At 40.2% G+C, this 21,957-nt stretch overlaps 3 protein-coding genes and 1 pseudogene across 3 annotated transcripts; 2 read left to right on the top strand and 2 right to left on the bottom strand.

The window, feature by feature from the left end:
- Nucleotides 1–1,488: 1,488 nt before the first annotated feature.
- LOC103977301 (U-box domain-containing protein 12) lies at nt 1,489–6,803 on the bottom strand. Its single transcript, XM_009392782.3, has 4 exons — nt 6,422–6,803; nt 6,020–6,136; nt 2,858–3,271; nt 1,489–2,790 (listed from the first exon to the last, which is right to left on the bottom strand). Exons 1-4 carry the CDS (start codon nt 6,728–6,730, stop codon nt 1,705–1,707), a joined length of 1,926 nt encoding a protein of 641 aa, XP_009391057.2. The 5' UTR covers nt 6,731–6,803; the 3' UTR covers nt 1,489–1,704.
- Nucleotides 6,804–7,323: 520 nt separating this feature from the next.
- On the top strand, nt 7,324–12,791 carry LOC103977302 (cell division cycle protein 48 homolog; annotated as a pseudogene).
- A 4,281-nt stretch (nt 12,792–17,072) lies between these two features.
- On the bottom strand, nt 17,073–17,774 carry LOC103977303 (ethylene-responsive transcription factor 14-like). Its single transcript, XM_009392783.3, has one exon. The coding sequence runs from the start codon at nt 17,561–17,563 to the stop codon at nt 17,198–17,200; it is 366 nt and encodes a 121-aa protein (XP_009391058.2). The 5' UTR covers nt 17,564–17,774; the 3' UTR covers nt 17,073–17,197.
- Nucleotides 17,775–18,996: 1,222 nt separating this feature from the next.
- Nucleotides 18,997–21,624, top strand: LOC135614292 (pentatricopeptide repeat-containing protein At1g06143-like). The gene has a single exon (XM_065111488.1). The coding sequence runs from the start codon at nt 19,029–19,031 to the stop codon at nt 20,751–20,753; it is 1,725 nt and encodes a 574-aa protein (XP_064967560.1). The 5' UTR covers nt 18,997–19,028; the 3' UTR covers nt 20,754–21,624.
- Nucleotides 21,625–21,957: the final 333 nt, after the last annotated feature.

Below are 21,957 nucleotides of genomic sequence, written 5' to 3'. Positions count from 1 at the left end.
TATTATCATCACACACACACACACTTCTCTCTCTCTCTCTCTCTCTCTCTCTCTCTCTCTCTCTCTATATATATATATATATATATATATATATATATATATATATATATATATATAATGTTTTTCCTAAGAAATCATCATATTATGTTTTTCGTGACATAATAATATATTTAAATCGATGTAGAGAAGAAGTAGGAGTCTTGGTAAATTTGTAATTGGGGATAGATGCTAATAGAAAAACAAAAAAACAACAAAAATCTGAATTGAATCAAACGTAAATATGGAGATAAGATCAAATGAATTCAAATTCAAGAATAATAATAATAATAATAATAATTTATTTGGCTTCTTTCTTTCTTTCTTTTTTTCTTTTAGTATGAAGATGGACATGTATGTATGCTATGTATGGAGGAGAGGAGCCCTATCTATCCATCTCTTTCCATCGCTGACATCCCATGTGGCGAATCCGTCCATCTCCCACGAGTTGGTGTTGGGTGTCGTCGGAGCAGACACACATGGCAAACAAAAAGTTAAGTTGTGCAGATGAAGTGAGCCACCACACACACACTCTGTCTCTCTCTCTCTCTCTCTCTCTCTCTCTCTCTCTCTCTCATAGTTGTAACACTCTTCCATGTACCACATAACAAGACTTCCAACTCTTCTTATATATATATATATATATATAATAAATAATATATCGAACCCCATTTCTAATAGCTCAAAAATTTTCTGGTGACTTAAAAAGTTTGAATTATGATATTTAATGTTTAACTAAAAATATTTATGCAGTACCTAATCTTCGTCATTAGAGCTTGCCGGGGTTTTCGTTGGCACGTCAAACTTAATTGGGTGGTTGGTGAAAGGGGGGATGTATGTGTGTTTTCGTACCATTTCGATTGTACTTATCCAATTGAATATTAATTTGATGATAATATAAATAAGGAGGTGATGTTGGAATCCAATCTCATCTTAACCGTTTGTTTTTTGTAATTTGATTTGATTATTATTTTCATTACAAGATAGATAGATAGATAGATAGATAGACAGATAGATTTGTGAGACTTAAAGCGTACAATGGTATGCACACGAGTCGCAATCCAGCGACTACTGTTCTCTCACTTATTCTGATGGGGGCTTCCACATGCAACCGTGAGATCCAAAACACAGGCCATGTGCTTTCTCATGTGGGAAGCGTGGGCTCTGTTTCTTTTGCCAAGACTTCTCCATGGTTCACAACCGTAGACTCATTTGAACCATTGTGGATGTGTGCAGGTGCTCAGTATTCAGGCAGCGGCAGATGTCTCTGTCCCCCTAATAATCAATAGCTAAATAAATAATATATATTTATATAATGATGTCATGTATCCACAAGCACAATGTAAACCTGGTGGTGGAGTTTTCATCGTGCTGCATCAAAACTCAAATGTGACAGCAAAGAAGAGCAAATGAGCCTTAGTGACACAGTTGCAATGCAGAGCCCACCAGCTGTTGAATAAAGCCATCACTAATTTGCATAAATAGCTGAAATCGAGTCAGTTTTCGATTAACTAGCAACTTCAACAAAGAATCACATGCACGAATCCAACAATATCTTCATTACAGGATTCCGACAAGCAGGCTCATGCCGCAAGTCTTAACACCAATAATTCACTGAAAATAGCTTGTGCTCTTCAATGTTTTAGGTGTGTGAACAAGCAGTTGTTTTTAGGTTTCGGCACAACCACCATTGGAAGAGTCGGCAGTCTGCCGAATGAGCCCTAAAAGGCTGCTGGCTTTCCTCTTAGCCCTTTCGGTGCCAGTTTCCATGAGATCTTTCAACGCCTCTTCTGCACCGGACTCCACTGCAGCCCTGAGCTGTTGTTCGTCACCACCGCACAGTGAAAACAGCAAAGCAGCAGCATTCTCGCGAACCCTTGCAGATCCTGTCTTCATCAACTTCACCATGAGCGGTATAGGGTTTGAATGTGTGATTGCCATCTTGGCTTCTTGACTACTTGCAAGAATCGCCAATATAGCTAGCGCTTCGTCAACCATACCCCCACTAGGATCAACCAACATCCGTATTAAGTAGACCACAATACCAGCTTTAACAGCAATTACCTTGTTACCCTTGAAAATGCAGAGGTTGAAGATTGCAGTAGCTGCATCCTTCTTACCTCTTGGACTGCCATGGCACAGCAGATTAATAAGTGCAGGTATAGCCCCAGCTTCTCCTATGAGGACTTTGTTTTGATCCACAACTGACAGACTAAACAGAGCAGCAGCAGCATTCTCCCTTGCCTCCATACTCTCACTTTCCAGCGCCTCTACTATCTTTGGGATTGCCTTCGCTTTTACGATTAGACCCTTGTTATCCTCATTGATTGAAAGGTTCAGGAGTGCTGTAACCACATGCTCCTGTGTCCTCGGATCAGGAGATGAAAGGAGCTGTACAAGTATCGGGATGGCACCTGCTTCAGCAATACATATTCTATTGTCAGCATTTCTTTTTGCGAGTAGTCGGAGTTCGCCAGCAGCTGCTCTTTGCTCTTCCTGGTTCCCATTTGCCAGTCTCTGCAGGAGCACATTGATCCCCGCACGGTTACAGTCAGAACTATTCCCTGGCTTCGACTCTTGGCAACTACCTTGCTTTTTGGGCAGTTCAATGCCATTGGCATCACACCATTGTGCAATTAGGCTCTTCAAAACGAAATTGGGAGTAAGAGTGGCATGGGACAGAGTTTGTTGTGTTTTAGGGCAGGACTTGTGTCCACTGTCTAGCCACTTCTGGATGTAAGATCTTTCATATGTCTGCAGAAACAATTTAATTACTAGAATATCGAAAAAATAAAATAAGTTCTAGGTTTATGTTCATTACTTGTCCTGTGGAGACGATGACGGGATCCTTCATCAGCTCGAGAGAAATCGGGCATCGAAAATCATCTGGGATCACTGGAGATCTATGCTTTGCAAAACTAGTTTTCTTTTCGATGCTGGCTGAAGTTGAATTTTCTGAGATTACAAAATCTTTAAGCTTCTTCAGCAGTGATGACATTTCCTCCACAGAGACATCAGGGTCTTCGGCACCGGAAATTACCATTTCATGCAGTGCAACAGACTCCCTCATGATGTCATTCTTATTTTTGAGTTGAAGTTTTTCTAATATTCTTTTGAGGATAGTAGGATCACAGTGATTTTCACTTATTGCCCAATTTAGATCTCTGTTTAGTTGTAAATCGAGTGAGTCTGTACTTTCTTTTGCTCTACAAAGCTGGGAATGCACAAGTTCAATCTGGAAACTTCAAGTAATTAGCATATATCCCACATTAGTGATTAAACTTAAAAAAAAAAAGCTAAAGAAACAAGGAAAAGGATACACTTCCAATACTCAGTGCCTAAGCTTTTCTAACCAATTGGACCGAAACATGTCTTTTTACATAAAATTGATAAAATCAAAGAAAGCAAACAATAGAAACTAGTTGGTCTGCACAGGCAACATCGACAGTAGTGTGCATTATCATATTTAGTATGTTGTATCCTAAACATAATTACCTAGAATGTGATAAGCAACTCAGGTTTGTAATTATTTTAGGTCCTAACATATTGAGTTACTTATGTCACTAAATATTCTAAGATAATTTGGATTTCCATGTCATTCATTATGCATCAAATTAAATCAAAAGTAATGGAGGTACAAGCAATATAACAAAATCATTGTTACATACATAATTCTTTTCGCTAATTTAGTACCTTTGTTGTCTTGAACCCTCATTAAGAGAAGCATCATGCAGCGGACTGCCCTTTGTTAGTAATATTGTTGTTTTGAACTTGCCTTCAACAGATTGTAGAGTAAGGACGTTGACTATGGATTTCTTTTATTAATAATTATAAACCGATCAAAATTCGACAAGATCAAACTCCCATTTTCAATGATTAGGATCGCATATCCCTTACCACAGTGATCGGAAATGCAAAAGAAAAAAGTAAAAAGAAAAGGCTTAGATTGAGATGACCAAAACTGCACCAAGGTTTCTAGAAGCAGAGTGATTGCAATAACTATGATACCAGAATTAATGAATGCCTATGATCACAGCTATGTTGAGTTCAGGATAGTGCTTATTAGATGTCATAAAAGACAAATATGTCAATTTATTAGCAGCTACAATGATTTTTAAGGCAACTCATTGACTTTAACCACTTGACAAGTGTTAACTACAACAAGATATATGGAATCAAAAAATACACATTGCAATAGAAATTCAAAAGAAAATTTCTCAAATTTAAAGTTAACAGAAGAGGTATGTGGTTGAGAAGTCAGTAGAAACTGGAAAAAAAAAAAGGTTTCATATCATAAACTTTGATAGCAATTGTGGGGTGGTAGTAGGCCCAAATGAGACAAAGAAGATATGGAAAAGAGAGTACCAAAGATAGAAAAGACGCCAAAATAGAAACTTCATTAATAAGAGGACCACACAAAAAGACAACTCAACTACCTATCAACAGGATATTGTTGCCTATCTATTACTCATGGTTTCTACTAAGCACTATAACAAGGATTAACGTCTTGATCATACCAGTAGATACAGACAAACATTTACTGGTTTGATGGTTGATTGCTAAAAAGATGAAGCAACATCACATGGTCAGGTCCAAAACAGAGCTTTACCACCCAGTGACTCTTTTTAATAAGGATATGATTGCTATTGACAGCTGTCTTAGCTTCTCTCTCTTCCACTCTCTCCTCCACTACCTCCTCTGCCACCTTCTTGTCATCCATTGTTGTCTTCTCCCCCTCTTCTTCACCTCATTTTCTGCCAACGCCCCCTTGTCCTCCTGTGCATTCTCCTACTATCAGTATATCTCCCCACTTTTGCCTCCTCATACCAGTAGTAGACCTCCTCCTCGTCCTCCTCCCTCTTCTTTGTCTCTCTTTCAAATTTCAATTCTTGTCAACCCGCTAAACTTGTATTAGTTGGCTCAAGGAAGTGCCGAGGTATGACATCGGTGCCTGACTGGTCCACCCAAGGACTAGCATGGGTTTTGGACAAAGATTGTAAACATTGCACTACACAGTTTCTATCTCACTGTCTCTTTATTGCCTCACAACTTGGTGTGATGCATGCACTCTACTGGATGCTCTCTCTCAATTTCTCATACAATGCCTTCCAAATGAATTGAAGGTTAACACTTACTTCAATTAGTTGATATAATAACAAACCATACTTATCAAGGTTTCACCAAAGGAACAATGTTCTTCTCATCTCAACACTAGATTGACAATGTCTACCGATAGGAATGACAATATACTAATCTTGAATCTAATCAAGTCCAAACTTCAACATCATGTATCGCTGGACAATACTCATTCTACTCCTAATGAGACTCAACTCCACTGGAATACTAATAAAGTTGATCTCCAACATCTTCCCCTAAAATAAATCTGAAAAATATTAGGTGGAACTTTGAAAAAAAGAATTGATGCTTTGTCCTTCGATGTAGTTACAATTGTACCGATCTTTGTGTGCCCCAAAGATTATGTCACACCACCCACAATAGCTACATATTCAAATGATGTCATATGTTCTGAGAAGCTGCAAAACTTTGATTTACCCTATACCTCAAGTGTCAAAAGTCAATATCTGTTTAGAAAATCAAATTGATGATAACAATTAATATTCTACACTCGAAGAAAGGTTATATAAAAGAGATTTAATTTGCACAAGCATGTAGGAAAAAATTTCTCAGTAGTCTGAACGAGAATCCCAAATTTGCGTGAAGCTTGCTAACATGCTTATGGTAACAAATTTTGCCAGCCAGCATCCTTCATCTAATGAGACCTCAACTGCATAATCAACAAGTCTACTAACTACTTCAATAAATACAATGAATCCTATCATAGTAAATTGGTTATATGCACCTTTATAAGCACATCACCTTAGTTTATAAGCTCAGCTTTATAACAACTACATCCTAATTGGTGACCACGTAATGTAAGACGACTCACAGAAAACCTCAATGGATCAGGCGTTCTTGATGTTACCTGTTCTTTAACTTCTACAGATACATTAAGCTTGTCCAAGCATATCTCACCAAGTGCCTTCTCAATAGATTCGGTCACCTTGCGGAAGACTTGTTCGAACTTTTGTGGGCGCAAAACCTGGAGAAGACACACCGAGAGGGAAAAGAAATAAGCAATTTATTCAGAAGTTGATCGAAAGGGGCAAATTTTTGATATGTCCACAAATTAAAAGCGAGTGATTTTAAACATTGACTGGATAATTGGACATAAAATGTCACCTGACGACATGATTGCATGAGATTCAATACGAATTCAGAAGGCTTCCGACGCAACAAGAGAAAAATGGCACCTTTCACCGTAAAAAGGATGAAATCGACTACAATTGACAAGCAAAAGTCGGGAAGGCTAGTCGATAGCGGTCACCTGATAGAGCTTGCTCCCCTCGTTCACGAATCGGAGGACGTCTTTGGCTTCGAGGAGGGCAGCGCAGAGGGTTTCGAGGCCGCGGATCTCGGCCGGTCCGAGGGAGTCGGCGTCGTCACCGAGCTCGTCGAAGAGTGGGGCGAGGAGCTTCACCCGCCGCGCGAGGTCGCAGCACATCCGCCTGAACGGGCCGCGGTTGTCCGGCAACGCGGACACGTCCGCCACCAACCCCAGCAGGGCCTCAACCACCGCGGCTCCGCGACCGCCGCCGATCCCCGCCGCCTCCTCTTCCTCAGCCGTCGGCGCCATGGACGCAATCGCGAATGGAGCAAAAGGGGATCGAGGAGGAAGACGAGAATAATTATTCGGTGGAGGAATCCAACGGAGGGAGTCCAAATGTTATTAAATATTTTATTTTCACCCTATGGAATGACATCATCTGTCACTATGTAAAGAGATAAAACAGATTAATGATGCGGTTGGAGTAGTACTAATAATTTTGATGCATTTATTCGGCGGCTTCTTTTTTGCGTCTCAAAAAGAAATTAAATATATTTGGGTATCGTTTGATTCTATAAATTTATTATATATATATATATATATATATATATATATATGTTAATGCGACCATTTCTCAAAAGTCACATCGCAATCCTCCTCCGTCGTCCAAAACTAATTAAACCTCGTTTTATTGGGTCGGATGGAGTCAGTGCACCCGAATCCGATTTGAAATCACCTGGCAATAATAATACGTCACTGTCCCTCTCCACGTTTCTCCAACGAGATGTCTCCACATCAGAATTCTTTGACCACGTTGATACAGCGGTAGGGGCCCCCGCGTCGTGCGCTCCGATAAATATCCCCCGACGCCACCCCTACTCGTCTTCTTCGATCCCCTCCGCCTCGCGGAACGCCGATGGCGAACCAGGGCGAGTCCTCCTCCTCCTCGTCCGATCCTTGAGATCCTTATTTGCCTTTGATCTCTTTGGGTTTATGCTGGCCTCAGGGTTTCGATCTGATTCGTTTCTTTGTGCGTCTGGGAATCGTTGCAGAAAGGGGGCGAAGAAGGACTTCAGCACCGCGATTCTCGAGCGGAAGAAGGCCCCCAACCGTTTGATAGTTGACGAGGCCGTCAACGATGACAACTCGGTCGTCTCCTTGAACCCCGAGACGATGGAAAAGCTGCAGCTTTTCCGTGGCGATACGGTCCTTCTGAAGGTGACAATGCTGAGTTTTTTTACTGGGAGCTAGAAATCTTTGGAGTTATGGAGTCATCCGGGGAGGACTTGTTTACCATCGAGGAATTTCGGTGAAGTTTGGATTTTGTGTTGGAAGAAATTGGGCACGTCGATTGACTAGTTTTTCTTTTTCTTCTATAGCTTTGAATTTGTTCAGAAATACTGCTGGTGAAAATTAGGCACTTTCTTGAACATAGGCTCGGACTCGCATTTAGATTTCAATTCATTATGTATCATTTCTCTAATTGACATTTGAAAAATTGGTCTCTACCACATTTGTAAGAAGACCACTCTCTCTCCTTAAATATGAATAGCTTTAAAATTCTGATAATCACATTTGAGACAAGAAACAGCAGACATCCACAACCTTTGTATAACTGGGGAATTCTGAACCATGGATTTCATTTTAATGGGTTCACTTCCTTAATTGACTAAGTAAATGCTTTCTCGTCTTTGTTGGCAATGATTTCAAGGGAAGAAGCGAAGATATACAATTTGTATTGCGCTTGCTGATGACACTTGTGATGAACCTAAGATCAGGATGAATAAGGTTGTTAGGTCAAACCTTAGAGTGAGGCTCGGGGATGTGGTATCTGTGCATCAGTGTCAGGATGTGAAATATCGAAAGCACGTGCATATACTTCCCGTAGATGATACAATTGAAGGCATTACAGGAAACTTGTTTGATGTTTATTTGAAGCGTAAGTTGTATTATTTTTTTTTCTCCCACAAATTCTCTGGCTTACCTGGATCTAGTGTTTTTACTCTTTTATGGAAGGATACTTGGGCAGATATTTTGTTTATGAAATTATTTTGTGGGTAATGGTTCATTATCAATATATGTCTTAAAAGTTTCATGGGACCCATTGCCCTGTTATGAGATGGTGTTTCTTCTTTACTGGGAGATGTAAACTGTAATTTTGAAGTAACACGGTGTTTTTGGTGTTTTTTTGTTATTTAAAATGTAATCCTTTCCACTCTTGCATGTCAAAGTTTGGACAATTATGTCATGGTAACATAATAGGTCATTGGATTTTGACTAGTTATGTTGACCAACTATTTGTTTCTTTCAAAGCCCTTCCTTTATGGTCAGTCTGTGCTTCATTCACAACATTGGTTTGGAGCCTGCTGAGAACATGCCTTCTTGTGTTGTCGTGACTGTGGGTGCTTATTGAAATATTGGTGGCAGCAAAATATTCAATTAGTTTTCTTTTTATTATCAACAAGGGCACAGGGTATGGCTTGTTTGTTGAAGGTTCCGTACGCTAGACCAAGTTTGATACAAGATTATCTGTTCCTTTTTCTTTTCCTCTTTTTATAAAGCCTAAGAATCCCATTGAGGGAAAACATTAACACAAAAGTGAGAAGCAAAAGTTAGGATATTATGGAATATTGTGTCTTTGGGGAGCCAAACACCCAACGGCCCTAATTGACGCAAGAGATGCTTCCGGCAGACCTTAGTTTGGTTGATATATTCTTCTGCTAGTTGATGCCTAATTTGAAAGCTTTGTTTGTCATTTACTATTAGTTTGGAAAAAGATGATAGTTTATACATTAATTTGTTCAGATTCTGGCTTAACCAATCAAGCAAGAGGTGCTTTTTAATATGCCTATTATATATATTGTTGGTGCTTTAAATAGTCTTAGGTCGGCATGCATTTTAGTTGTATCTATTTGAAGGAATATATCTTTTAAATTTTCAATTAGATTGTTCATATTCTGTTTGCTGAATTTAAACCGAGTGATATGGTCTATATCAAGCAATTGAAGAGGAGTTAAAGGAGGGGGAGATCAATGGTTTACAACTTGGGCCTTGAGGACGTTATTCGATCATAAACTCAAGGCCTTTAGCTAGGATTTTCACAGTATGCTAATTTTGTCATTGGGTTAATTAATTTGTTGAGGAGTAGATTGAGAAAGAAGTACATCTAATCAAAGAACAATAAGCGTTCCACAACTTCTGTCTTGAATTTGACTTTCTCAGGCAAAAGTTTCTGGCTGGATTAAGCTTGATCGCTAATAATACAGCTAACTATAGATCTTTATTTCTAACTTTTTATGTTATTTGCAGAATATTGTTCTTTGTCTTCAAAATGGCTCTTTTGCATTCCATAGCCTTAGAAACATGCTGTTTTTGTTTGTGTTCTGCATAATATTATCTCTTTATCTTATGTGATTTTCAGCATACTTCTTGGAGGCATATCGCCCTGTTAGGAAAGGAGACCTCTTCCTTGTTAGGGGTGGGATGCGCAGTGTTGAGTTCAAGGTAACTGAAACTGACCCACCAGAATACTGTGTGGTTGCCCCCGATACTGAGATTTTCTGTGATGGAGACCCTATTAAAAGAGAGGATGAGGAACTGCTTGATGAGGTAGGGTATGATGATGTCAGTGGTGTTAGGAAGCAGATGGCACAAATTCGAGAATTGGTCGAGCTTCCCCTAAGACACCCTCAATTGTTCAAGTCCATCGGTGTAAAACCACCAAAAGGCATTTTGTTGTATGGACCTCCTGGCTCTGGTAAGACTCTGATTGCAAGAGCAGTAGCAAATGAAACTGGAGCATTTTTCTTCTGCATCAATGGTCCTGAAATTATGTCAAAGCTAGCTGGAGAGAGTGAAAGCAACCTTAGAAAGGCATTTGAAGAAGCAGAGAAGAATGCACCATCAATTATTTTCATTGACGAGATAGATTCCATTGCTCCTAAGAGGGAAAAAACCCATGGAGAAGTGGAGAGACGTATCGTTTCTCAACTCTTGACTTTGATGGATGGTTTGAAGTCACGGTCTCATGTGATTGTAATTGGTGCAACAAATCGACCAAACAGCATTGACCCAGCTCTTAGAAGGTTTGGGAGGTTTGATAGGGAAATTGACATTGGGGTGCCAGACGAGGTTGGTCGCCTAGAAGTTCTTCTCATACATACCAAGAATATGAAACTAGCTGAAGATGTAAGATTGTTTATGAGAATGCTTTGTCTTTTTTATGATATTTTTTGTGGGTGCCCTGGTTTATGATGGTAGTTGACACATTTTCTATATGCAGGTTGATTTGGAAAGAATTGCCAAGGACTCTCATGGGTATGTTGGGGCTGATCTGGCTGCCTTATGCACCGACGCTGCTCTTCAGTGCATACGTGAGAAAATGGATGTTATTGACTTGGAGGATGAATCTATAGATGCCGAGATTCTGAACTCTATGGCTGTTACAAATGAACATTTTAAAACTGCTCTTGGAACAAGCAACCCTTCTGCACTCCGGGAAACCGTAAATGCCTTGTTCTTATTTTTTCCAACATATGCATTTCTGTTAGTAATTCTTGTTTAGTTGAAATACAATTTGTTATTTAGTTCCTGGAACCTGCATCCAGGTTGTTGAAGTGCCAAATGTTGCTTGGGATGATATCGGTGGACTTGAAAATGTCAAGAGGGAACTGCAAGAGGTACTATGAAGGAACAATTGACACTTTTTTCTGGTACTCTTGGAAATTTCAACTAACTGCTTGGTCATGAATTTTCTTTTATTTATAGACCATCCAATATCCAGTTGAGCATCCAGAGAAGTTTGAAAAGTTTGGTATGTCAACTTCAAAGGGAGTCCTGTTCTATGGACCTCCAGGTTGCGGAAAAACTTTGTTGGCAAAGGCCATAGCCAACGAATGCCAAGCAAACTTAATCAGTGTCAAGGGTCCAGAATTTCTCACCGTGTATTTGGCGAAAGTGAAGCAAATGTTTGAGAAATTTTCGATAAGGCTCGTCAATCTGCTCCATGTGTACTCTTTTTTGATGAGCTGGACTCGATTGCAACTCAGGTTTGTCCCAGCATATGTTTGATCGCCCTTCTCTTATCTATCACTATTATTTCATTTAACTACGATTTGTGCTATCACAGAGAGGGAGTAGTGTTGGGGATGCAGGAGGTGCTGCTGATAGAGTTCTCAATCAACTCCTGACTGAGATGGATGGCATGAATGCTAAGAAAACTGTTTTTATAATTGGGGCAACAAACAGGCCTGACATTATTGATCCGGCATCGCTAAGGCCAGGCCGTCTTGATCAGTTAATCTACATTCCTCTGCCAGACGAGGCGTCACGGTACCAAATTTTTAAAGCTTGCTTGGGGAAGTCCCCTGTTGCAAAAGATGTGGATCTGATGGCTCTTGCTAATTACACTCAAGGCTTCAGCGGTGCAGATATCACAGAAATTTGCCAACGAACATGTAAATGTGCGATCAGAGAAAACATTGAAAAGGTAAAACATTTTCCTCGGCACTGATGTGAGTTTGGTCCTGCCATGGCTTCTCACTCTGTGTTCTCATTTCCTTCCGAGGACCAAGCCCTTTTGTGGTCTTGTATACGGTCGCAGCAGGCCTTGTAGTTCTCTCTTGGCCCTTCATTTTTAATCCCTTTAGTGTCTACCTCTTCGTAGAATGTTGTTGTCCGTTACACTTTTACTAATCAAATCCATCATGATTTTGCATGTGTTTTTAAATGGTGTCCAGGATATAGATAGGGAGTGGCGGAGGAGCGAGAATCCAGAAGCTATGGACGAAGATGATGCCGATGAAGTTGCAGAAATCAAAGCGGTTCACTTTGAGGCGTCGATGAAGTTTGCTCGGAGGAGCGTCAGTGATGCAGATATTCGAAAATATCAGGCTTTCGCTCAGGACTTTGCAGCAGTCTAGGGGATTTGGAAGCGAGTTCCGGTTCCCTGGCCGAGCAGAGGCTGGGACTGCTGGCACTGACCACCCATTTGCCACATCAGGTGCTGGAGCTGACGATGATGATCTATATAATTAGTTTGTAGGACACGGTTCATATTCTGTGCTAATATTTCTCCTCGACTCGATACTCATCATGGTACCTAGTTGGTTAAGTAATTGTTCCTAAGCTATAGACGAGGGACGGAAATCTGAGATGGAAAGATTATGATGTGATGCCACACTGCGTGTCCATCGTTGTCTATCGGAATTTGCTTTTGTAGCTTCCTTTGATGCATCTATGTATCTGTTGCTCGAAATGCTTTCCCAGTTTCCAACAGTAACAGCCTGCCTCTTTGTATGTGTCATATGATTTTGTGCAGTTAGAATCCGAGTCGAATGAGTTGATAGTCTCAGAATCTGATACATTTCCAGGTATGATTGTGGTGGTATCATCCAGATCATGTTCTTATTATGCTTTGCATGAGTGTGCGATTTTATTGCCTGTCATATTCTTTTGGGTCAGTCCAAATCTAATCAGCTATCTATTCATGTGGTCTCTCGGATCCTCTAGTTTCTTCTAGATCATGTACGAACGAATAGCTTCTGCTCGACCTTTTTCATCCCAAGATATGAGTTAAATACTGAATTATTATAAATCAAGGGTGCAAAGAGAGACTAAACTTGAGAGTTTGATAAATCATTTACATTCAGATCAAAGTGGATGTTAAAAATAAATAAATAAATAAATATATATATACATATAATCAATAAAAAAAATTAATAATAATTTTTAGACACTGCAAGGAGGATTTAACAGGCAAAATTCCATGCAATAATAATTGGCGTGTCCGTTGCAACACACTGAGCTCAATTCCAATTGTCAATGATAACGATGGTGATGGGTGAGTACAAAAGTCAAAGAGGATATGCTCGTGCCCCATTTGGCTCCTGTAATCGTATCGTGTTGAGCATTCACATCCCCTTTAATAATATTGTACGTAGCATGCAAATGTCGTCAGGTGTATTCTCATCGTTCCATATTCGAATGGTATTATTATTATTATTATTCATCATACTACAATATACACACAGGTTTGTTTCTCCCTTTGGTGTTTTCGATACTTGCATATACTCATTCATTCCATCACGATAGCTGGTCAGCTTCCTAAACTGGACGTGAGATTGATGAGCTCAAAAACTCGGATAATCGAATGGAATTTGTGGCCATCTAATCTCCTTAGCTTTAAGCAAGAATGTATGTGGTACTCGCTGATCATGCTTACGATAAGTCGATTAGTTAATTAGTTAATCAGATTGTATCTATCTATCTATCTATCTATCTATCTATCTCTTTCCATAGTTTCTTTTAGTCGGATTCAAAAATAGATATGGTCTTTATTAATCAGATTTGAGAAAAAAAAAGTAAAATAGGTAGGTAGTCAGTTGTATGAAATCCATGAACAGCTAGCTATTAATCAGATTCGAGGATAGAAAGGATGAAATCGGAGGTGCATGCCCCCTGGCGAGCGTTGGTTCTCGTAGAGCGTCCCCTACGAGAGTAGGCCCTGGAGATGATGAGAAAGAAAGAAAAGAAAAAGGATGCTTGTTGAAGCGTCTTCTAGAGGCGAGGCGGGGCGGTGCGGTGCGGTGCGGTTGGGAATCTGATGGGACTGCCGCCATCTTTCTCCTCCCTCCGGCCCTGCACACGAACGTGCCTGCCTTCTCCCCCGGCCCCCTCCCCCCCCCTCTTATCGTGAAAGCCTCTTCTACTTTTTTGTCCTTCACTTATTGGATCATATTATGTCAGTCAGAGGAGTTTGCTGAAGTCGATCGACACATGTGATTTTAATTAGGATTTTCTGGGGATATTTTGTCGATAATAGCGCCATCACCACCACAATAACAAGAGTGATTTTAATTATCGTGAAAGCCTCTCTCACTCACGTACGTACCATCAACAACACCCCCATTGCTATACTGAAATGGACTCCACCGGAGACTATTCTTTTTCTTCGTATTTATCTGAAAATTTCTTCACGACAATACAAAAAAATCGATCCATCTCACTAATTTATTTATTTATTTTTTGGGTACCAAAGTTACTTTGAGAATAAGAATTTAAATATGGAAACGGGAGCTCTTTCAAATGGGACGACTATATATTATACGCTCGGGTTTATGAGAAAATTGTGATGCATGAACTAATTCAACAGATTGTTTTCTTTCTTTCTTTTATATATATATATATATATATATATATATATATATATATATATATATATATATATATATATATATATATATATATATATATATTCTATGCTCGTTTTGCTGGATTTGTTTTCTAATAATTGAATCCGATGATGAACCATTTATGATTAATATTCAAAATCAGAACTTATGATCATATGGAAGGTGGACGGTGCATCAGCTCATCGATCACAAAAGCCATTACATAATGGGAAGTCGATCATGCTAGTTAGAGACCAATGCATCACCATGTCTTTTAGGCTATACTATCGTTAAAAATACTAGTTTTGTAATTAAAATTATCTCCTATCGTTCGACTCAAAGATTGAAAAATATGACCTCATTGGATTTCACATTCGTTAGGGTCCCAAAGCTACTGGAATATTAATTAGACCCTTTTTTTTATTTAGATAAGGAGCTAGCTTAGGAGAGCTAGGATCTCTTTACAAAAAGTGATAAAGTATTTTATTGATTTAAGATATGAGTTTTCGATAAATTGATTAGATAGAGCTTTAGTTAATTTAAATTAGAGATAAAAAAAAATATCATATTTGTTTAAGTCGTGATTTAATCAAAGTCCAAGATTATTTCGAGAAGTTCATTATAGTTTTTCTTTTTATTATTATTTTTCCTTCTTTGTTTTAGATCCTAAGCTAGTAGTACTCTATTATTATTATTATTATTATTATTATTATTATTATTATTATTATTATTATTATTATTATTATTATTATTATTATTATTATTTGAGAAAGGATTACGCTAAATATATGATTCTCCCTATTCTCACATGAGGTTCAGAGATTGAAATAGGATAGATAATTAACAAATAAAAGTCTTTTATTACGAAACCTCTCTATCGGTAACTCTTTTGTCACATATGATTTAACAATATCTACCATCTTTCTTTCTCGAGAAATATTACGATAGGGGCTCATCATATAATGTGCTTCTCTCAAAGGCAATATTTTTTTTTTTACTTTTAATTCGTTTTACAAGCGGTCGGGATTGATGAGAAAATTATGAAGAATCATTCCAAATAAGAAGAACTGCATGCAGGACTGAGTAACACAAAATGTGGCATCCCATATTACTGAGCCATAAAAAAAATGATTAAGTTGCATAAGTATTCTCAATATCAAATTTTAATTTTAGATTTATGAATAGTCTTTTTATGTTTATACTAATTTTCCCTAGATGTGCTTAACATAACTATGTAATTTGCATATCACAGAATCACTAATCTATTGCCTACATTATGTAAGAAATAAGATTATATATATATATATATATATATATATATATATATATATATATATAGAGAGAGAGAGAGAGAGAGAGAGTATCTTATGATGATGAGCTTGAAAAACTTTAAAGACAAATGACATGTTGTTGCAAGTACATGAATATGCGTCCATAAGTATAAATTTATTTTAATTTAGGTCTTTACTGATCGATGATTAAGTGCGAAAAAGTAGTAGTAGTAGAGTGCCGAGTGTCCTTCGGGGGGAGTACAACGATAGCCCGTATCGACGGGATGACATCCTAATATATTATTTTTCTTATCATAAAAATAAATAATGTGATCCATACATACATAAACACAAAGCTACCACTTGTGATCTTTATTACAACATGTACGAGCAAGGTTTGGATTGAATCCTTGAAAGAATGTAGGAAGACATCGCCCGATAACTCCTCTCCATACATGAATGAATCTTGAAAACCCATTTGAATTGCACTGACATGAATGTTCAGAAGCTTGAGTTTTTGATCCAAGGGGAATTCAGATCCTCTCCTGCATGATTGAGAGATGCATACATTGTTGCCCTAGTTTGCTGAATCCAATCAAATATCTTGGGCTAAATTTGTAGTCTTTATATGTGGCATCAACCCCTGGGTCAAGAACATCGAGGTTACAGTGATCAGAACACACAAAAACCAAAGGTTCAAGTGTCTCTGTCCATGGAGGAGGAGGAGGAGGAGGAGGAGGAGGAGGAGGTGGAAGAGAATCTACATAAGCTCACAGGAAGCTGGATTCCTGCTGCAGAACCAGGAGTGTGTTCTCCCAGCATCAAACAACGAGCTTGAACAAGGATGGAGTACATAACTGGTGGTTTCGGTGCAAGGAACAAGGATGCAAGCCCGATATCGGAACCATGCATGAGTAGGAGAGAGCATGGCGGCTTCATGGTAGGTCGGTTGGTTCGTCATCTTCTTCCTTGTTGGACTGTTCTTTGTGTTGTTGTGCTTCCCCACCCTTGTTCACGATATGTTGTTTGTGAGATTATGCTGAAGCCAACAACAACTGAGCCGGAAAGAGGGTGAATGAAACCCTTGGGAGTTGTGATGGCATGATTGGTGGCCTGAAAGCATGGAAACGGCGGAACGGATTTGCTTCTTCTGTATATTCATGCATCAGAGGTATCGAATACTGTTCATATCAGTTTCTTGTTGGTGCGAAGACGATCGCTGACACAAGAGTGGAGTAGTAAGAGATTTCCAAGTCCCCAAACATCAGCCTAGTTACATACAAGTATTACAGCCTTGGCTTATTCTGTGCCTGCGACGACGCCGCGCTCGATCGTCACTTCTTCTTGCAGCCCTTCTCCTTCTCGGCGAACTCGAGCATCTCGTCGAGCACCTTGTCGTCCAAGCACTCCAGCTCGATGACCTGCTTGCTGCCGCCGCGCGAGGAGCCGGCGGCGTAGGCGCGGGCGTCGGCGGGGAAGTTGAGCACCGCGAGGGAGCCCCGCATGGACAAGGCGGCCCGATCGTACGCCCGCGCGGCCTCCTCCGCGGTGTCGAACGTGCCCAGCCACACGCGAGCGCCGTGCTGCGTCGAGTCGCGGATCTCCGCCGCGTACTTCCCCCACGGCCGGCGCCGCACCCCGCGGTACCGCGTCTGCTCGCCGTCCTTGTCTCCCCCTCCTGCCGCTCCCGAGTCCGCCATGGGAGTCGATAGCCACTAGTGCAGCTCGCTTACTCCTCGTCCCCCCGCGCCAGGGATTTAACCCCGGTGGCGCGATTCTCCATGTGCGATGAGGAGAAAGGAAAGAGGGAATAGAATTGGATTTGGTCTCACGACCCATTTGTTTACTCCAAATTCTCTCATTAGTTTAATGAAGCAAGCTCGTACGTCGACGCTGGAGCAGGGCTCGGTTCACGCACTGCCATGGCCAGCACCTGGCAAGGCAATTCGTCAAACACTAATGAGAGAGAGAGAGAGAGAGAGAGAGAGAGAGAGAGAGAGAGTTGCCCCTTGGCCTCGTGAGGTCACGGAGGTGACGCAGAGAACACTCGATTTGCTGATGTCCGTGTTACCATGTTCCCTGCAAAAGCGATACTAATCCTCCAATACATACACAAAGAAACCAAAGGAATGGAGATTAAATTATATATATATATATATATATATATATATATATATATATATATATATATTATAGTAGGATATCTTATCTTATCCCCTAAAATTTTCGTTACATAGTCAGAACACAAGATGCCAACATTTCGACAGAAATTATAATTAATTGTGTAGCTCAAAGGGACACTAATTTTAAGTGGGATGCATAATGTAACTTTCTTTTGTTTTTCTTTGTCTTTTTTTGTTTGTTTGTTTTTGTGTGTGTGGTGTTGAGGATGTCCTTTCGTTTCTTCTCAAGTGCAGTTACAGATGACAGCATTTTACATTATAATATATATATATATATAAATATAAAAATACTTACTATAATAAAAAGATAAGATGATTAGTAGTAGATGGGATGGGATGGGATGGGATAGAAGGATACCATAAATAAGAATCTAAATTATTTTTAATCAAGCAGACAACCGTTTACAAAGCTCAATCAATCCCAAATAATTGGAATTTTAGGGTTTATTTATTTGTCATGATTAAAATATTAAATATTATTTGCTCAAAAGATAGTTTTAGGGGGGGGTGTATGCATGCATGCTAAACTGTCGGGGGTGGAACCTTTTGCAAATCAAGGCTGGCATCTAGACAAAAAAAACACAAAGGGTGGCCATATAACTACGCAGAGTTTGAATGGGTAAGGTAATTTAGTCTCATATTAGTTGAGGAGTATGAGAACCAAGGGTTCATAAGTCTGTCGGATCTCCCTTATCTTCAAAGATATCTTTTGGAAGCTTCAAAAGAGCAAAACTTTTGGAGCAAAACCACTTAGGCTTGATCCTCAAGTGGTCCCTTATCAGGACGACATCCATCCATCCAATTTTTTTTACTTGTCTGTTTTTGTGAATAACAAATTTATGTTTATTCTTTCTTTCTTTTTGTTGACATCCATCGTGATGTGTTGCAATTCTTGAAGCATTCCACTAATAAATAAATAAATAAATAAATAGCCACGATTACTGCAATCATTATTGGTCAACCAAGTGACGACAAATAATAAATGGTCATCCAGCCGCGGAAGGCCATTGCCATCTTCTTCTCCACCTCCGCCTTCCAAACACTCCCAGCATTCCCCTCCCTGCTTCAAGCATGCCGCTCGCTCGAGGACCTCCAGTCCGTGCACGCCACCATGCTCAAGCGCCGCGCTCTTCGCGACTCCTTCTTGATCAACCAGTTCCTCGCCGCATGCTCTCGGCTGCACCTCATCGATTATGCCCTCCGGGCCTTCGTCCAAATGTCTGACCCGAACGTCTTCGTCTACAATGCCGTCGTGGGTGGCCTCCTTTGGCAGTCTGAATCGTCCACGGCCCTCGAGTTGTACGTTGGCATGTTGAGGTCCGACGTGCTCCCTGATGGATGTACTTTCTCGCACATAGTTAAGGCTTGTGCTCGGTCATCGGCTACTGAGCTCGGCCAAGCAGTTCATGGGCAGATCGTGAAAATGGGCTTCGGAACCCACCTCTTACTCCAGACTGCACTCACGGACTTTTACTCCAGTTCCGACAAGATTAATGAATCGAGCAGGTTGTTCGACGAAATGTCTGAGAGAGATGTTGTCTCGTGGACGGTGATGATTCTGGGCCATGCCCGTCTTGGCGACTTGGCCTCGGCCAGGAGGCTCTTTGACGAAATGCCCGATAGAAGCATAGTCTCATGGAATACATTGATCGCTGGGTATGGAAGGTCAGGGGATGTTGAGTCTGCCGTTTCTCTGTTCGACGAGATGCCCGAGAAGAGCTTGGTCTCATGGACCACGATGATCTCTTGTTACTCCCAGAACAAGCGGTACAAAGAGGCAATAAAAACCTTTCACAGTATGAAGGCCGCAGGAGTCAGACCTGACCGAGTGGCGATGGCTACCGTGATCTCAGCCTGTGCTCATCTCGGAGCTCTCGACTTGGGGAGAGAATTGCACCTATATGTGATGCTCGATGGGTTTGATCTTGGTGTACACTTGGGATCAGCACTGATTGATATGTATGCAAAATGCGGGAGTGCAGAGAGAGCACTGGTTATCTTTTACAAGCTGGAAGAGAAGAACATATTCTGTTGGAATTCGGTCATCCAAGGGCTAGCGATCCATGGATGCGGGAGGGGTGCGATAACCATGTTCCACAAGATGAATGAGGAAGGCAAAACTAAACCGAATGGTATCACTTTCGTCAGCATTCTCAGCGCGTGCAATCATGCAGGGCTGGTGGAAGAATCACGAATGATGTTTTCCAGCATGATCAAGAACTACTTAATACGTCCTGAGCGGGAGCATTACGGATGCATGGTCGATCTTCTAGGGCGTGCCGGCCACTTAGTAGAAGCATTGAATTTGATCAGGAGCATGCCAATGGCACCCAACGCCGCAATCTGGTCAGCTTTACTTTCTGGTTGTAGAATACATCGAAACATGGAGGTAGCTGAGATTGCTGCAGAGAAGCTGCTTGTACTGGAACCAGAGCACAGTGCACATTATATGCTTCTGGTTAACATGCATGCTGAAGCTAAAGCATGGGAGAAGGTTGGGACTGTGAGGGGGATGTTGGAGGAGAAGGGAGTGCAGAAGAGGGCACCTGGGTGCAGCTGGATTGAGATTGATGGGGTGGTGCAAGAGTTTGCTGCTTGTGATATGATTCATCTCTCATCCGAGATTTGCTCGGTGCTGCATGAGTTGGATGGACAGCTGAAACTTGCAGGGTGTTCGCTAGAGTTGGGCATTAGTTCAATGCTGTGACTTTATGTGCAAAAGCACAAAGGATGTATGTTGTGTATACAGATTTGTTTGCAAACACATAGCGATTCAGTAGCCCTTTGTGTTGTTTGAAGTGAAATTATCACTTGTTGGTGTTGTTGGCAGCTGCAGTTCACAGGATGTGTGTTCACCAGAGTTGGACATTAGTTTAATGCTGAGATTTTTATGTGCGAAAGCACAAAGGAGGCATGTTAGTGTGCAAATTTGTTTGCAAACACTAAAGTGATTTAGCAGCACAATGTATTGTTTGGAGTGCGACTTTCATGTGAGAAATGTTTAGCAGGGGTGAAAGTGACTTGCAGGGTTCACCAGAGTTGGGCATCGCTCCATTGCTGACTTTCATGTGAGAAATGTTTGTGTATGCAGATTTGTTTGCAAAGACTGAAGTGATTAGCAGAGCTGAAAGTTGCAGTATGTTCACAAGAGTTGGGAACTGTTCTGTGATCTCCATTGGCAAAAGCGCAAAAGGATGTAATTGTTTACAAAGACTAAAGTGATTTAGCTGCACATTGTATTATTTGAAGTGCAATTTGTGCAAGAAATACTTCTTGGTATTCTGTCCAGCTGAAACTTGCAGGTTGTGATTAGTTCAACGCTGTGACATTCAAGTGCAAAAGCACAAAGGAGAAATGTTGTGTCTACAAGCTTTTTTGCAAAGACTCAAATTGATTTAGCGGCACATTTGTCTTGTCTGAATTGCAATTTGTGCAAGTAATACTTTCTTGGTGTTATAGGAAGCTGAAACTTGCAGGGTTTCTTAATTCAATGTTGCGACTTCCATGTATAAAATGCCAAAGGCGAAATAATGTTGTGTACACAAAGTTTGTTTACAAAGACGAATGATTTACCGGCACATTGTTTTGTTTAAAGTGCAGTTTGTGCAATTAATACTTTGTGTTATGCTAATCCACCCTATTATGAGTTTAAATTATATTGTGTCAGATTAAACTTTGCTTAAGATGTAAAATATTATTTGTTTGTGAGAATAAAAATATTGATTAAAAAAGAAATACATTAACAGTGAGTTAGCCCAAACAATTTGATCATTTTTGCAAGATTACATCTTAGTTATCCACATCTGTAAGTTGTAATAACCCAAATATTAGGAATTCATTATAAGAGCCATATCCTATTATTTAGCTTTCTTAAAGGTAACATCATAAGAATAAGTAATCTATTGTTTTTT

Source organism: Musa acuminata, chromosome BXJ1-3, assembly GCF_036884655.1.
Source record: "Musa acuminata AAA Group cultivar baxijiao chromosome BXJ1-3, Cavendish_Baxijiao_AAA, whole genome shotgun sequence".
NCBI classification, from domain to species: Eukaryota; Viridiplantae; Streptophyta; class Magnoliopsida; order Zingiberales; family Musaceae; genus Musa; species Musa acuminata.
Note: the sequence above shows the minus strand (reverse complement) of the source record. Positions and strands in the feature narration are given on the sequence as shown.